Here is a 19234-nt window from a genome sequence, read left to right on the forward strand (position 1 = left end):
TGTATTTAATAAACATATTTATTCAATAATCCTGTTAATCAAGCTTGCACAGCAGTAAAAACAATCCACTTCATGCCACAGCAATACAGTTAGGTAAGGTCTGTATTATATAGGCCTAACTTACATCAAAACCCAATATCAAAATTCATTTTTTCTACCGACTTACCACTGCTACCACTCTTCTGTATACTTGATGAAATTCTGAATGGAATTATTCTCTTAATGACTGCAAGCCCTGACAAAGCAGCCCCCCCCCCCCCCAAACCACAATACTCTATTCATCATGCTTTACAGCTAGAATTAGATAAAGGTGTTAGTTTGCAGTGTTGTTTTTCTCTATCAACAGTGATTTGTACTTCTGCCAAAACCGTTTATCCACATATTGTCTCGTTGTTTTGTAGAGTTTTTTGTACTGGAGAAATAAAAACAGCAATTCTAAAAATTCCTGCAGATCTTTTGTTTTAACTCTTTTGTTCATATGTCGTCTGACACTTATGCTCTTGTGTAATTTTTTTGTCTATCTTATTTTTGCTTTTTCCTCAGTTTAAATATAAATGTATTGTAAATTATTATTTTTAAAAAATGTACCTATAATTAAATGAGTTTTAATCATACACAGTTCACATAATCATTGGACTTTATGTGGCAATTTGTAGAACAAACTCATCTCAAGGTGTTAGTCCAGATGATCACTACCCTGAACTGTCTACCCTGGACTGTGAATGTTTAATCAATAAGCTCAATAAAGAAATGAGAAGTGCAGCTGGATCTTCTATTTGTTTACAAATATAAACTCACTTATTATTATGAGTTGGCTCAGACCACTTATTTAAAAAAATTAACCTAGAAATGAAAAGTGCTGACGAGATTTATTTTGCAACTGAGAGGATTAATGACCTTCCATTTACATGCAGTGTCAGGTATTAACAATGATGGCTCAGAGGGATTTCCAAATAAAAGGCAAGTCAAAAGAAAAATGAAAAGAGGGGAAATAAAAATCAATATATTTGAGTACTATAGTTAAAATCATGTTTTAGTCGTAAGTCTCTTGAAAAACCGTTTAGCCTGTTAGAAACTTGCTAAACTAGAAATCCTGCATAAGCATTGTAAAAAGGTGCCAAGCAAAACACAATCTGCCTAAACATAAATCAAAGCATTATTTAGGGTCATTTTATAATAAAAATACAAGACACATAAATATAAACAAACCACACATTTATAAAACCTAATGATAATTAAATATGTAAATGCAGTGGGTCCAATAAAAACAAGATTTATGCACATAAGAAGAGACACAATTCAACTCAGATGTGCCTAACATTAAATTTACTAGAGCAAAAGCTAAAATGCAAACTGCACTTGATAGCGTAGGTAGGTGAATGATTAGTGTCTGAAGGTGTGATGCCCTACAATTTAGTTCTGCCTTTGAGGTCAGTGTTTTCGGGTGGCATTTTACCCATCATGACCCCGATAAGGAAAAAGCCAAATCTGGATACAAAGCAATAAATAAGTGTATGAACAAAACAGTGTTATTTGAGCACATCATTCACCCCTGTGCATTTGGTTAAAATCGTGGTTTAAAGAACATGACGCTGAGTAAAGCAATCCATGGGCACTAATAGATTCATACTCTAACAAACTGAGAATTTCACCTATTTTGTCAAAAGAAAAATGTGCAAAAGCAGACAACCTCGCACAAACACTAGTGCATGTTTTGATAGAGACTAAATTTATTGTTAATCTGAACAGAGTTCTTCAGAAAAACCTGGTTCTGTAGGAAAGTGGAAGAACTGATGTACAAAACTGGCCATCAGTGATTAACCAAACATAAATGACCAGAATATGTAAATCACAGTTCCAATATCTCCACCCTTTATGGAGAAGACAAAATATTTTGCATATTTTGTCATGTGCATGCCACATAAACCTTAGTACCTAGTATCAAACTTTCAGTTAATAGAATTAACAAAACAGTCATGCACTTTTAATGAACCCAGCACGTGAATAATCTTTTTTAAATGATCACCAAATAACAATCAGGCACAAGGTAACAAAACTCCACTTTTACTTTTCTAAGCAGCGTAATACAGATCAGAAAGAATATGATAATACCCCTGTGTGGTAAGATTAGGCTTTAAGCATAGAGCAAGCTGAAACATCTATTAAACGCAGGGTGGTGCTGGTTGCATCATGCACTTGGACTGGGTATTTAGCAGGAACTAGCTTTAGGCAAAAAAAAAAAACTGAGCAAACTACAGACAACAAGCATGGCTTCTGTTTTAAGAAAGGGGCAATTTTTACTATTCAGTCTGTCAGAATGTTTTTAGAGTATTTGAATGAAGTGAACAGAAAGTGAAATTTAAACCCAGATGCCCAAGGTTGTGATTTTGAGGCACAAGAACAGCTTTTTGTCTAATATGATGCCCAAAATTGTGTTGATAATGAACAATCTACTGCACAGCCCTACAATGTTTGATCATACATCTATAGTACCTGCTTTTTTCTGGATTAGGGCTGTGTTAATCCAAAACTTGTCTCGGTAACACTGAATATTCATTTTATTTCATTTTCATGTTTTACCACAGTTTTATCCTGATCAGGTTCACAGTGGGTCCAATTTTTCCAGAATCACTGGTCGCAATGCCGTAAAACACCCCGGACAGGACAGCGATCCATTGCAAAGCATTAGCCAATCATGTCTGTATGGGGACGCCCGACAGGCAGTGCCTGACAGCACTGCTGGGGATTTAAACCCTGGATCCCAGTGATAGTGGGCTACTGCAATTTACTGCTGTGCCACTTGAGCACCTAATACTGAATATTTAAGCTAAAATAAATAAATAAAACAAGTTGTAATACTACAGAAACTAAAATAAAAATTTCCAGGTGTTTAAATCTTAAAGTGATTCATCTTCTCTAGCAAAAATCCTAAATCTTAGATAAATACACACCCACTTGGATGTTGTACAGTCAATGCGCACATGCGCGCACACACACACACACACACACACACACACACAAACCCTCTGCAACAAAGAGCTGTTCTCATACTCTCTATCTCACTGGCTTAGTGTCCTCTCGATTCCTCTAACGGCTGTCATTAGATGGCTTTTGTAAGTCTTGCTGAGTCCCGTCATCCAGAACTTGAGTAGGCGCACGTTGTCCTCTTCACTAGGACCAGTGGCTCCCAGCAGGGCGAGAACCTTCTGTGTGTCCTCCCTACCTCTCCCATCCACCTTCGAGAACTTAAACAGCACCTTTACCTTACTGGATCCAGCAGAAAACAGAAGAACATGAAAAAATGTACAAGAAATACTTTCTGAGTCTACTATAGGTGTCCGATATTGGATAATAATGCTCTGGTTATAAGAAGTTACAGACCACCACACCCCAGCCAAATAGCAGGGCCATTTTTCTTAAACTCCCAGCCACTGATGTATATGACTTGCTTATACACTGATCAGCCATAACATTAAAACCACCTCCTTGTTTCTACACTCACTGTAGAAACTGTAGCGCTGCTGCGTCTTATCCACTCATACCAACACAACACACACTAACACACCACCACAATGTCAGTGTTACTGCAGTGCTGAGAATGATCCACCACCTAAATAATACCTGCTCTGTGGTGGTCCTGACCATTGAAGAACAGCATGAAAGGGGGCTAACAAAGTATGCAGAGAAACAGATGGACTACAGTCAGTAATTGTAGAACTACAAAGTGCTTCTATATGGTAAGTGGAGCTGATAAAATGGACAGTGAGTGTAGAAACAAGAAGGTGGTTTTAATGTTATGGCTGATCGGTGTATGTTTAAAATGCCCCATCCATCAGTGAGACTTACATGACTTTTGTTTAGGTATAAAAATATTAATAGATTTTTTTTTTTCCATTTGGAATTGTACTTGAATAGCTCTGGCCTGGTGAACTGCATCTTACATTCATGTGGAATAATGACCAACATGTTAACTTAGACTTCTGTTACAACCAAGTTTTAAGTAATGTCTTTTTTTTCTGTTCTTATCAGAGATCTGGTGGATTACACTGAAGCCTCCTAAAGTATTTGTTTACATCTTAAAGATGTAGATATAGAGTGTTAAAGTGAGACTTTTACTAACTTCATCCATTCCTCCTTTAGACAGAGCAGACAGTGGGACACCACCTCAACAGAAAGGTTTTCATTGGCTAGAGCCAGCTCGATCTTATTCAACAACGTTGGCCCTGTGGGTTTAAGAAAGAAAAAAGAAAGAAAGAAATAAAGAGAGAAAGAGAAAGAGAGGGAGAGATTAAGATCATGTTGGTTGGTAAGCTATACATGTGGCACTGTGAGCTGCCAGGCATTGTGTGGATTGATCTTGTTTACCTCGGTCTGTTGGCTGTGTATTAGCACTGCTGATATTGAACTGGTAGCGTGAAAGATCATCAGCACATGCAGGATACACACTGCCCTGTCCCAAATTTAACACATCTACCAACACTGTGAAATCTGAGAGAGACAAAAGAGACAGAAACGTTCATGCACAATGACCTGTGAGACATTTCTCACTGTCCAAAGTAGATGAAGTTTGACATTTTGGTTTTTTATTGACAAATTCTACATGAAGTTTTTAATAATATTTTTCAGATATGTAGTGGAACTACCTGTGGGGAAACTGTTTACATTTCAGTGGTAAGGCTGAAAGACAGTTGTAGCCTAGTGGTTAAGGTACTGGACTAGTAATCAAAGGATTGCTGGTTCAAGCCCACTGCCAGGTTGCCACTGTTGGGCCCTCGAGCAAGGCCCTTAATCTTCAATTGCTTAGACAATATACTGTAAGTCGCTTTGGACAAAAGCGTCTGCTAAATGCCGAAAATGCAAATGTAAATGAAAGATGTAAATATAAAGCTACGAACTAAACAATTCCAAGTAAAGAGAAGGTATGGCTTGTTATTATTCAAGTGGAATAATGCTAACATTGTTTGCATATGTATGTATGAGTGTCTGTATATATACAGTGGATGTAAATACGTCTGCAAACCTGTTACAATGCCAGGTTTTGAGATATAAAAAAATCAGACCAAGTTAAATCATTTCAGATTTATTTCCACCATTAATGTAGTCAGTCTTTATCACATATCTGAGACAGAGACATGACGAGCTACAGTGTTCCCTGGTTGTTGCACATGGGTCTGTTTTCTTCCTTTATCATGCAAAAATCAGATTTCAATCTCATAACCGTATGTTTAACATACCATCTATATTTGGTATTGCACTTGTATTTCCTGGCAGTTCAGTTTAAAGTACTCTTTTGGTGTTACTGTTGTACTGAGGTGCACAGTGATATTTTGGCCAATACCTGAGGAAGTCACATGAGCTGGGATTTGCACCTCAGGGCTGAGACCCAGAAAGTTACATCGATAAGCTTCCTCGTACTGAGTGCTGTAAGGAACCATTCGGACACAACCCACCGGAAGCAAGGCCTGTTAAAAAAAACAAAAATAGAACGGTATCAGAAGATACATTTTGTTAGATGAAGATGAGGTATTAGGTGGTGCACCATCAGGTTGCCACTGTTGATTTGGTCACACTTGTAAGTCGCTTTGGATAAAAGTGTCTGCTAAATGCCAATGTCATAAATGTAAAACACGATAGTCCAGGGTTTGGATCTTAGTGGTGCTATCAACCAGTCAGGGGTCACACAGTTATGGCTATGTTTGAGGGATGGCTGAACAGCCTAGCCATTAGGAGGTGGACTTGTCAGTGCGTTCTGGGACAAAGAACCGGATGTGGGTCTCTCTCTGTCAGAATGCGATTGCGTTCTCTGCCGGCTGATTGGAGGCGCATACACAGAGATGGGAGAGGGTGCCCTTAGGGTGTGTCTCTCCGCATGCAACGCTAGGTGGCGCCAAACTCGTCAATGTGTGGGTGGCAAAGATGCATCTGGCTGCTGCTCGTGTTTCGGAGGGGATACGGGTTAGCTTCAATCACCTCCGTCAGGGCAGGGTTCGGCATAGACAGAGAGGAAGCACGATGCTAATTGAACAATTGGATGCGCTAAAAAAAAAAAAGAGCATCCAGCGTAAAAACTGTGCCAAATCAGGTATGAAGACCTGAATGATCTACCTAGGACACCCCAAAAATATACGGGATGAGCCAACAGTGAAAAGAATATAAAGTATTAGGAAGTATTTAGATATTTTAAAGAAGTATTAGAAAAAGGCACAAGTAATAAATTATTTAAACATTTTTTTTTACTTCCGGCTCCGCAGCGAGTGGCAGCCTACTCGGTAGCTCTGCTTTAATTTCCTTCGGGATCAATAAAGTATCTATCTATCTATCTATCTATCTATCTATCTATCTATCTATCTATCTATCTATCTATCTATCTATCTAACAGATTCTTGTATTTATTTACTTAAAAGTTGAAAATAAGCAATTAAGATGAATAAAATCAGTGCTGTCTTTACCAAAGTCTTTAACAGTGCTCATCAAAAAAAATTGGGACAAACATGATTCCTGATCCTACTTTGATGAATATATTACATTTTAAACAATGCACACATTTATTATTATTTATTTACACCTGTTAGACTAATTAAAAAGTGTAATTACCTTTATATAAGAATATGATGTTAACCAAACATGAAGCATACAAAACACAATATCTATAAAACAAGGTATTTAAAACTTCTTTGCTGCAGGTTATTATGAACAATGGCTCCCACCCACTCTATGACACAGTGGATGAGACAAAGGAGCACATTCAGTGCAAGACTCATTCTACCAAAATGCACCACAGAGCGCCACAGGAAGTCTTTTCTACCTGTGGCCATCAAACTCTATAATTCCTCTCTTAATGTGTGACACTATGGTTCATCTGTGCAATATTCGTTATTCATATGTGCAATAATAATAATAATAATGTAAGTACTTTAATTATGTGTGAAATAACTTTTCAACTTTCTATTTGCAAATTTTTCCTCTTTTTTCTTTGTTTTAAATTAGTAGAGTGTTTATTCTTCTACATAAATGGGTGCTACTGTAAGAACTGCAATTTCCCTCTGGGATCAATAAAGTATTTCTGATTCTGATTCTGATTTAACATCAATTTGTGACAGTGTTGTATTATGTCATTAACTGACCTTAAGCATGTTAAAAGCTGACTGTATAAGACCACATTCCACACTTCTCCATATGACTTGATTTCCCATTAGCACATGCCAGGCCAAATGTCGGAATTCTGTTGCACCAAGGACCTGCAAAACAAAACAAAAATCATATTTTAAATGATAATTCACAACCAGCAGATGTATGAGCTGAGAATCTTCAAATAGATCTACCTGTCTTAAATGTCTTAGTGATCTGAACTTCGGGCCAGGAGTATCATCTTCTGTGCCATCATCACCATACAGGGAATTTGTGCCCTGTTCTGTGTCAGACTGGCTACACTGAGCTCTACTGCCAGCCTCCTCAGCATTCATCTCCTCTTCTTGTTCTGTAAAACATTTTTTACACAATACATATGCAATAGCCCTCAAATTAATTCTGCTATACTTAATGTCACTCTTCTATTAAATCCTTGATTTCAGACAGATGTGTGCTAAATTATTGTTCTGTAACTGCTCAGCTCTGACAACTAGTGGCAGCTAAAATGTAAATCACAGATATACAGTGTATAGGTCACAAACCATTGAGACTGTGTCTGTTTACCGTGGCAGGTGTAAGCCAAAACAAAATCAAAAAGTATGTCATAATAACTTAATTAAAATTAATCTAAATGAGCATCATGAAAACCCTAGTAAAGTTAAACTAAAGTTAGGACTTCTAAACATCAGGTCACTTGCATGCAAAACAGTAATTGTAAATGAAATAATTACAGATAATTGTCTTAGTGCCCTGTGTTTAACCGAGACCTGGGCTAGACCTGATGAGTATCTAGGTTTAAATGAAGCATCTCCTCCGGGTTACAGTTATGAACATAAGCCACGTCTTAGCGGTCGTGGTGGAGGAATAGCCGCAATTTATGATAAAGACATAGGTCTTACTGTAAAATCAACTCCCATAACAAACTCGTTTGAAGTTCTTATCTCTGACATAACCAATAAATGTTCATCTGATAAAAATAGTATGTTTAAACTGGTTACTGTTTATCGACCCCCTGGTCCTTACTCAGAATTTCTTAACGAATTTGCCGATTTTCTTTCTAAATTAGTCTTATCAACTAAGAAAGCTCTAATTGTTGGTGACTTTAATATTCATTATGAGGATAAGTGTAATCCACTCAAAATTGCGTTTGATTCTATTTTAGAATCCTTAGGCATCACCCAAAATGTAACAGGACCCACTCACCGCTGTAAACATACCTTAGATTTAATACTTACTTATGGTATAAACATAGACAACCTGGAAATTATACCACAGAATGACTTAATCTCTGATCACTCCCTACTAATATATGAAGTGTCCCTGTCCAATAATATACAGCAACCAAATCGTTTTAAATGTAAGCGCACTATTACATCTGCAACTGCAGCAGCGTTCATAAACTGCCTACCAGAATTACCAAATATATCAGCATCAGAACCTAAAGAACTAGATCAGGCAACTCAAAACCTAGAGACCGTACTGCGCACAACCTTAGATAACGTAGCCCCACTCAAAACTAAACTGATTAGGGAGAAAAAACTTGCTCCATGGTACAATGACCACACATGCGCACTTAAACAAGCAGCACGGAAATTAGAACGTAAGTGGCGTCACACTACACTGGAGGTGTATAAGATTGCTTGGAAAGATGCTCTAACTGAGTATAAACATGCACTTATAAAAGCTAAATCTGTATATTATTCATCCCTAATAGAGAAAAATAAAAACAATCCTAGATTCCTTTTTGAGACAGTGTCCAAATTAACTAAAAACGTCAATGAAACTGAATCTAATATACCGCCTGACTGTACCAGTGATGATTTTTTAAAATTCTTTAATGACAAGATAGAAAAAATACGACTTCAGAGTCAGAGTGTGTCACTTGCCAATGTTAAGTCTGGACTCACTCCGAGCAGCATTGGTGATAATAGTAACGAGTTAATCCAACTAAATTCCTTTAATCCAATCTCCCAAAATGAACTAACTGTGTTGATTAAATCATCGAAGTCATCATCGTGTATACTCGATCCTGTTCCAACTCATTTACTTAAAGATTTACTCCCAGCTATTGTAGAGCCCCTGCTTACATTAATCAATGCATCCCTTAGCCTTGGGTATGTACCTAAATTGTTTAAAAGTGCTGTTATTAAACCCCTGATTAAAAAACCTAATCTTGATCCACATGTTTTATCTAATTATAGGCCAATTTCAAACCTTCCTTTTGTCTCAAAGATATTAGAAAAAGTCGTTTCCAAACAGCTATGTTCTTATTTGAATGAAAATTGTATTCATGAAAAATTTCAATCAGGATTTAGACCCAACCATAGTACCGAAACCGCATTAATTAGAGTAGTTAACGAGTTGTTAATGTCTTCTGATAATGGATGTGTCTCTTTTCTTGTTCTATTAGATCTTAGTGCAGCGTTTGATACGGTCGATCATAACATTTTACTGGAGAGGCTAGAAAATACAGTAGGTGTTAAAGGACTCGCACTCTCTTGGTTTCAATCATATTTGACTGACCGCTCTCAATTCGTTTATGTAAATAATAAATGCTCAGAAACTACAAAAGTAAAGTGTGGTGTTCCACAGGGGTCGGTACTTGGACCGCTATTATTTACACTCTATATGCTTCCACTAGGTGAAATTATTCATAAACATGGCATAAACTTTCACTGCTATGCAGATGACACACAGCTGTATATATCAGCCAAACCAAATGATACTGACACAATCAGTAAGATAGAAGATTGTGTAAACGACATAAAAAACTGGATGTCGTGTAATTTTCTTTTACTTAATTCAGATAAAACTGAGGTTTTACTTGTTGGCTCTAAAGCTGCAAGAGACAAGTTGTCTAACCTGGTGCTAAACTTAAACACGTTCTCTGTTACTCCCAGCCCAGATGTAAAAAACTTAGGTGTCACAATAGATTCAGATCTCTCCTTTGATACACACATTAATAATATTACTAGAGTTGCTTTCTATCATTTGCGTAATATCTCTAAAATAAGAAATATACTATCTGTTAATGACGCCGAAAAACTGATCCATGCGTTTATAACTTCTCGGTTAGATTATTGTAATGCTCTTCTAACTGGATGCTCTGGTAGATCCTTAAACAAACTCCAGTTAGTTCAAAATGCAGCAGCTCGAGTGCTAACTAGAACTAAAAAATTTGATCATATCACTCCTGTTCTATCATCTCTACACTGGCTGCCAGTTAAATTTCGCATTGATTACAAAATACTTTTACTAACCTATAAAGCGCTACATGGTCTGGCTCCACAGTATCTGAGTGAGCTTATTAATTACTACAACCCAGCACGTCCACTTCGTTCACAAGATGCAGGGTTACTTATAGTTCCTAAAATTAAAAAGACCAAAGCTGGTGGAAGAGCATTTTCTTACAAAGCTCCACAACTTTGGAATAATCTTCCTGCCTCTGTTCGGTATTCGGACACAGTCTCAATGTTTAAGTCTAAACTGAAAACATATTTATTTTCTCAGGCTTTTGATTAATATAGACAAAGGCGCAGAGCTTGGGGGTTCTTGGTCATAGAAACTTGTGGTGATCAGGGATGTTGGGTCGCTGTCGTTCTGCCTCTCTTGTCCAATCACTCTGGTTTGGGTAGGAGAGGTGGGCGCTGATGTCCTGTGAAAGCCTTCATGACCTTGTTACCTGCTCGCTCTCCCTTTTAGTTATGCTGTAATAATTAGGGCTGCCGGAGTCTAAAACTCTCTGTAAAACTGTTTGTCAACTAGCATTGTACATTATTAACTACATTCTCTGTTGTTTTACCCCGAGGGCATTCTGATGGAAACCTGTTTACCCGCCGAGGTTAAGGATTAAAGTCGAGACTGCCGGGACAACGATGCTGCTCCTGTCAGATGTGACGGGTCTGGAGTAATTGCAACGGCAAGAAATCACTACAGACTTTATTGAAGACTAGAGCGGATAACAACTCTATTATTATTTAATTGTTTATTTATCTATTTATTACCACTGTATGACTTTTAGATCATTCAATTCTGTGTTTGTATGATTTGTGTAAATCGTGTATTTATTTAAAGTATCCTCCAGACCACCCAAGAAGGATGGGCCCTGTTGAGTCTGGTTCCTCTCAAGGTTTCTTCCTGTAATTTTCAGGGAGTTTTTCCTTGCCACAGTCGCCCTCGGCTTGCTCAACAGGGGTTTTTGTATCTGTTGGTCCTGGATTTTGTAAAGTTGCTTTGAGACAATGTATATTGTAAAAAGCGCTATATAAATAAACTTGACTTGACTTGACTTGACTTGTATCACAAAAGTGAGTACACCCCTCACATTTCTGCAGATATTTCATTATATCTTTTCATGGGACAACACTATAGACATGAAACTTGGATATAACTTAGAGTAGTCAGTGTACAACTTGTATAGCAGTGTAGATTTACTGTCTTCTGAAAATAACTCAACACACAGCCATTAATGTGTAAATAACTGCAACATAAGTGAGTACACCCCACAGTGAACATGTCCAAATTGTGCCCAAATGTGTCGTTGTCCCTCCCTGGTGTCATGTGTCAAGGTCCCAGGTGTAAATGGGGAGCAGGGCTGTTAAATTTGGTGTTTTGGGTACAATTCTCTCATACTGGCCACTGGATATTCAACATGGCACCTCATGGCAAAGAACTCTCTGAGGATGTGAGAAATAGAATTGTTGCTCTCCACAAAGATGGCCTGGGCTATAAGAAGATTGCTAACACCCTGAAACTGAGCTACAGCATGGTGGCCAAGGTCATACAGCGGTTTTCCAGGACAGGTCCCACTCGGAACAGGCTTTGCCAGGGTCGACCAAAGAAGTCGAGTCCACGTGTTCGGCGTCATATCCAGAGGTTGGCTTTAAAAATTAGACACATGAGTGCTGCCAGCATTGCTGCAGAGGTTGAAGACGTGGGAGGTCAGCCTGTCAGTGCTCAGACCATACGCCGCACACTGCATCAACTCGGTCTGCATGGTCGTCATCCCAGAAGGAAGCTGACGCACAAGAAAGCCAGCAAACAGTTTGCTGAAGACAAGCAGTCCAAGAACATGGATTACTGGAATGCCCTGTGGTCTGACGAGACCAAGATAAACTTGTTTGGCTCAGATGGTGTCCAGCATGTGTGGCGGCGCCCTGGTGAGAAGTACCGAGACAACTGTATCTTGCCTACAGTCAAGCATGGTGGTGGTAGCATCATGGTCTTGGGCTGCATGAGTGTTGCTGGCACTGGGGAGCTGCAGTTCATTGAGGGAAACATGAATTCCAACATGTACTGTGACATTCTGAAACAGAGCATGATCCCCTCCCTTCGAAAACTGGGCCTCATGGCAGTTTTCCAACAGGATAATGACCCCAAACACAACCTCCAAGATGACAACTGCCTTGCTGAGGAAGCTGAAGGTAAAGGTGATGGACTAAACCCAATTGAGCACCTGTGGCGCATACTCAAGTGGAAGGTGGAAGAGTTCAAGGTGTCTAACATCCACCAGCTCCGTGATGTCATCATGGAGGAGTGGAAGAGGATTCCAGTAGCAACCTGTGCAGCTCTGGTGAATTCCATGCCCAGGAGGGTTAAGGCAGTGCTGGATAATAATGGTGGTCACACAAAATATTGACACTTTGGGCACAATTTGGACATGTTCACTGTGGGGTGTACTCACTTATGTTGCCAGCCATTTAGACATTAATGGCTGTGTGTTGAGTTATTTTCAGAAGACAGTAAATCTACACTGCTATACAAGCTGTACACTGACTACTCTAAGTTATATCCAAGTTTTATTTCTATAGTGTTGTCCCATGAAAAGATATAATGAAATATTTGCAGAAATGTGAGGGGTGTACTCACTTTTGTGATACACTGTATATAGTACAAGGATAACCAAAACATCAGGGCTTCCCCTCCCAGGTATGTTTCATTAATAATGCACATACCACAGTCAGAATATATTAAATGTTGGGCTGATGATAGTTATTGTTCATGTGTTGAATGCAGCAGAAATTATCAGACAATCAAACTTAAGTGATTGTGCTAAGGGCCAAATTGTGATTGCCAGAAGACAGGGTTGAAGTATCTCTAAAACAGCATCTCTAAAAGGAGTGCTCACAGGTAGTCGTGGGTAATGTCCAAATAAAATCTTTGGTGGGATTTAAAGAAAGAATTTAGCAAAATCCCTTATTAGAGATTGTCAAGACAAAACAATGCTGCAACACTTATTGATTGAGGAGAGCGAACTGACACACACCCTCCCTCTGAAACGTGTGCAGTACCGACTATATCTTTTTACCTGCACGAGGCGAGTTCATATGCGGATCAGCTTTGTGCATGGAAAGCCACACCCTAACCAGCATTATTCCTCGACTCTGTGCAGGCCCCATCAATCAGCCAGCAGAGGTCGTAACTGCATCAGTTATGAGGTTCCTATCTGGAATTTCCCTTCCCTGGATGAACAACAGCCAAACGTTGCTCATATAGCTGCCCAGCCCAGCCTGATGGCAGAGCTGAGATTTGATACGACGTAATGAAATCCCAGCTCTGGTGTGCTAGCATATTTGACCGCTCCACCACCTGAGCGGCAAAGCTTGAATATTTTTAAATTCATCTAGCTATACATGGTCAAATAGCCAGTCACATTTTCTGACCTAAAAAAGCTTTAGATCATTACCTGTTTGTCTTTCGATGAGGACGAGTGTGTCTTCAGTAGGTGCCCCTTCAAGCAGCTTCTCAGTCAGTCGACTCCCGCAAACCTTCAACAGCCTGAGAATATGCAGAATTCACTATACTAACAACACATATCAAGTACATCGAGGTACAGAGTGTAAATCAGTTTTCTATGTGCTGAGCTCGGTGTTATATGGCTGTTTGTGTCCTCTACCAGCTGAATGACGTATGCAGGCTGGACCACAGGTCTGGATGCTGGGTAAGAGAGGTAAGTGAGCGGGCTGCGTTGCCACAGCGTTGATGAGGAAACCCTGCTGGTGAAAATGCACTGTTCATGCGAACTGCCCTCTGAGGACACACAACCTGCTCACTGTCAAACACCTGCACGACAGAGGGCACAAAAAAAACAAGTCAGTTAACTTCAACCAAAAAAGTAAAAGAAACATTACTTCTCATCAACCACAACAGCCTGACCTCACAAATGTTTTTTTTAGACTGAATGGGCACAAATTCTGAAAACTCTCCTTAATCTTGTGGAAAGGCAAAGGGGGCATGGAGGTTCCTCTTGTTGTATGGTAATTTGCCCCAGGTGGTAGTGATTTTATTCATAATGGTTTCTTCCTCATATATTTGCCAGATCCTCTGTTTGCAATCTGCTTTTCTCTTAAAACCGAGACGCCAAACTCTATCTGGTCTAGTTTTTTGCTGGCACATGATGCTAACATACTTAGTGTTTTCCTGAGAACCGGGGGGTGGCCATTTTTGGACGAATTAGCTGCCTCAGAGGGAAAGTGATGGCCCCTTTTCTTGAATTGGCCTATGCTTGGTGGGGCGCTGCTTGTGCATTGCTGCCCATAGTACTGGGTTTCCTTTTCATACTGTGACAACCAGTATTCATTTCTGGTCTATCCCTTTTCTATCTACTTTCTCAGCTGTAGGTTTTTGTGTCTCTTATATAATTTTTTCTAATTATTGCATTTTTTGTTTGGTTTTCTGTCCAATTTAGCAACATCAAGCATCTACAATGACCAAGGAGGGCTAACACCATGTGGTTTATGGTTTATAAATAATTGCATAGTGCACATTTAATCACACATTTCAATTTTTTTACCACAAAGGCACCCATTCTAACAGGATCTAAACTCCAGTACCTTGAGTGCTGTACTTTGTAGACTCTGAATTGTGGTTTTCAGGTGGCGCAATAAAAAAGGCCAGGAGTTGATGAGGTAGATCCTGTCCATGGCTACTATGACAATGCTGTACCAGCGCTGGAAGCCACGTGCCAGGCTGTCTTTAATAAAGAACGTGTGTGAGAACACAAAGCCGTGCTGCTCATCCCCAAAGAAGATGGGTCCTTCTCTACCCGGACACACCTGAACAAGTCATTCACAGAGAACAAACATTATAATTAACAGTTCTACATATCCATAAGTCAGAAGTTAATACAAACCACATTTTTAGAGATAGGACAATTTGTAAATAAAGTTTTAATTATTTCTGCAACTGTTATTTTTGTGAGTAAATGAACAGACCACATGCTTCTTCTTTCAGTCTATTGAGTGGGTTCTGAAAATATGACATAATGTGCTATGCTATATGTAAAGTTTGGCCCTCAGGGGTGCTGGAGTCTCATGTTATACTCTGCACAAATCGTACTATTAATAATTTTGTTTATACCATTTTTTTACCGCAGTGTTTCTGAAGTGAACCCTTTTCCCACCTGAGGCTGAAGTCTGTGGGTTTGAGGCTGCCATGCTCACACTGCTGTTCATGCTGGCATCCCGGATGTGATATAAATCACATCCACAATTACATACTAACTGGTGGTTTATTTAATTATAAACCCCCTAAAGATTTCTTCTTCATATAATATTTATGCTCAGTTTGCTCATAATGGGTTTTTAGGAATCTGTAAAGTTGCTTTGAGACGTCAATTGTAAAAATAACTATACAAATAAATGTGACTAGACTTGACGAACAGTTTTAATAGGGGATACCTCTATAGATTATGCACACCCACCCCCCAACACACATGCACACACTCACCTCACAGCTGAGACTGCGGACACAAGCCTGACGAACCACACTGAACAACTGAGGCTGGCGTGGATGCTGATGACTTAGGAAGCGAATTCCTGTCTCATTGTCCACACTCACAAAACCGGGGTGAGACGCAGGGAGGGAACGACAGCCCTGAAAGTGGAAAAGATTCAGAGACAAAAATACATAAAGTGAAAAATTGTGAAGCTTAGTTAAAGTCATCTTTAAAGCAAGCAAATTGCCCCTGGTGCACTTCTGATAGATTTCAATGCTGTTATTAGAAAGCAGATCTGCAACTGCACGTGTCTAAAGAATTAAAGAAAGGATTCAATGCAACTGATCTGATCAAGACGCTTGTATAGCTACAGCTTTATTTTGGAAAAATATCAAAGCAAGTACAAATTATTCTAAATACTACTAATGTATATGCTCTTTCTCATTTTTATCATTATTTCATATTCTCAGATATAGGGTGCAGTGGTAAATTATGCTAGCCCACTGCTGCTTGTCTACATACAGACATGACTGGCTACGTCTGAGACAGATTGCCATCCTGTCCGGGGTGTGTTACTGCGTTGTGCCAGGTGATTCTGGAGAAACAGCAACTCTGACCAGAATAGCATGAGTAAATAATGACAATAAAACAAATATTCTTGGATAAGTTTATATTAAAATAGCAATTGTGATTACATCACTAAATGATTGCATTGAACAGTGTATTGCAGATTCATTTTACAATAAGGTACAGTGAAATTTAGAATCTGACCTCACACATGTCAGCTCCATGTGTGGCTGAGCTGTTGGCTCTCATGGTGAGTCCCTCTCCATCCCGCTCTGCTTCTCGCTCTCTGTCAGTGAGGATCGCTGATCCCGGCTGAGAAGGCGAGGGAGATGGTGGGTGAACAGCCTCGGTGCAAAACAGGGTCCGAGGCCCATGGAGTTCGCAGAAGTGACAAAGGGCGACCAGGGCATTCATCTGGAAATAGTATAGAATAGAGAATATGTGCACATTGTTGGAATTGATTTAATACATACAACTGTACAACACTCACATCTCACAGGCTTATAAAAACACACAGCCATGCAATATAGCCATAGACAAATACTGGCAGTAGAATTAGTCACACTGAAATACATAACGATTTTGACACTGCCATAGAATGTAATTTTTGAAGTATTTTTGTCAAATTGTTGCCCTTCTGCTCTGGTGAACTGTGTCAAGAAAGGGCAACAAAACCTTTATAAAGTTCCTATTGTTTAGGAATACAGGTGTTGAGCTATAACCAAGTTATTCGGCACTACCATGGCCACTGTTGGACCCCTGAGCAATGCCCTTAACTCTAAATTGCTCAAACTGTATTCAGACATGATTGTAAGTCGCTTTGGATAAAAGTACCTGCTAAATGCTGAAAATATGGACCTACATTTGAAACATGTGGTGCTCTCTAAAATAAAGTTATACATTTCTAATTTCCCTTACTATAATGAAAGAACTAAACTGGATTTAGTGGGGCTCAATACATTTGTAAACTTGACTCATTTACAGTGGTTTCAAGTGGTCAGATCGTGTGCAGTGTGGCTGATGTCAGGCTTGGACGTCTGTAAAATTAAGATAAAATCAAATACCCCTGTCCACTGTCTGTTCTTTTACCAAGAGAGCTGTGGTGCTTGAGCAAAAAACAATGATTTTCTAACGTGATTATATATATTTATTTTGTTTACTATACACTTTAGCTAGTGAAAAGACAAATCCTTGCTAAATAGAAGCCAGCCAGGGTGTGACGTCACATTTCGTTACCCTATGCTAGTTAAGATACAATTTTTATACTGTGTTTCCCAAATATTTTGAATTAACTTGGCAAAATTAAGCAAAATTATAGTTATTATATTTAAGATGCTAGGGCAGCAGTAGGTCAGCAGTATTGAGTATTTAGCTATGGCATGGTGGCTCAGTGGGTAGCACTGTCACCTCACAGCAAAAAGGTCCTGGGTTCAATCCCCAGGTGGGGCGATCTGGGTCCTTTCTGTGAAGAGTTTGCATGTTCTCCCCGTGTCTTCGTGGGTTTCCACCGGGAGCTCCAGTTTCCTCCCACAGTCCAAAGACATGCAGTCAGGTTAATTGGAGATGCAAAATTGCCCATGACTGTTTGACATCAAACTTGTGAACTGATGAATCTTGTGTAACCTGACCTGTAACTTATAGTGTAAAACATGACATTAAAATCCTAATAAATAATAAATAAATAAACAAGCCCTGCTATGGCAATGCTGACACTGTTGGACCCCTGAGCAAGGCCCTTAACCCTCAATGGCTTAAAATTTTATTCAGTCGACTCATAGCTGTAAATCGCTTTGAATAAAAAGTCGTCAGACTGACGAATTGTAGTAAAAGTGTGGAATTATACAAATAAAAACATTTATACAAACACACTTCATATCATCCACATACTTTACTCACCTCTTCAATGATACTGACATTCAGTAGATTCTAATGGACTGATGATAAAGCACCGCCACCATTCAACTAAGGTTAGACATGAACACACATGCTTTCATAAGGTAACGTTAAGTCGTTTGAATAAAAAAAAAACTAATCTATAACTCGTTATAACGTCTTATTATCAACACAACTGGTAAGAATATATATTGGGTCCAGTTAAAGCTCAGCATTATTAATAAAGTGCTGTGTTTACATACACTGGGCATCTACTCTCCGAGAGCCTAAGGTCACGTGACAAAGAGTCACGCGCTCTGGGTCTGTCAGAGCGGGTGTCACCAGGTCCGGTTTAACAACAAATAAACATATATTGTACGCTTTACACGCCGGTTTTGGACGCGTTGTGGCTTCGAATTAGCGTAAAACGTTCTTATTTATGGGTGTAAGCTGTTTTTGTTTGTTCTGAATGATCTGAACGACATAAACCGTTGATTTGTGTATAAATGTAGTTTTTTAACTATTAAAAAAAACTACATTACCCAGAAGTATGATTGATGACGTCAGCGCGATTTTTGTCAACAGCCAATAAAAACAGGCGTTGAGAGTAAACGTAAGCGGTCCGCAACAAATAAACCACTAAGTAGTGCACTAACTAGGGAACTTGATTATAAATATTATTATTATTATTATTGTTGCAACCATTTTTTGAAAATGAAGTCAGAAATACATTAGACTTTAAGTTCAAGGCATTAAATTACTGCCCAAATAATGAAGCATTGGAGAAACAAAGTATAATACACTTTGTAGTTCGTAGGGAATAGGGAACATGGTGCCAAAATAGACACAGCAATGAACTGTTACAGCGCACTACCATACTAAATAGTATGTCAAAATGTACACGCCCAATGGATAGTTAGTGTTTGTATGTGTGTTTTTACCCACACTGTA

At 39.0% G+C, this 19234-nt stretch overlaps 1 protein-coding gene across 1 annotated transcript; it reads right to left on the reverse strand.

Annotated features, from left to right (window-relative positions):
- On the reverse strand, positions 1-18484 carry flcn (folliculin). The gene is made up of 12 exons (XM_062992529.1): positions 18308-18484; positions 16616-16825; positions 15856-16002; positions 14961-15182; positions 14024-14190; positions 13814-13905; positions 7323-7477; positions 7125-7238; positions 5339-5462; positions 4366-4488; positions 4121-4223; positions 1-3267 (listed from the first exon to the last, which is right to left on the reverse strand). The coding sequence occupies exons 2-12, from the start codon at positions 16823-16825 to the stop codon at positions 3060-3062; spliced, it is 1665 nt and encodes a 554-aa protein (XP_062848599.1). The 5' UTR covers positions 18308-18484; the 3' UTR covers positions 1-3059.
- Between the last annotated feature and the right edge of the window lie 750 nt (positions 18485-19234).

Source organism: Trichomycterus rosablanca, chromosome 3, assembly GCF_030014385.1.
Source record: "Trichomycterus rosablanca isolate fTriRos1 chromosome 3, fTriRos1.hap1, whole genome shotgun sequence".
NCBI lineage: Eukaryota > Metazoa > Chordata > Actinopteri > Siluriformes > Trichomycteridae > Trichomycterus > Trichomycterus rosablanca.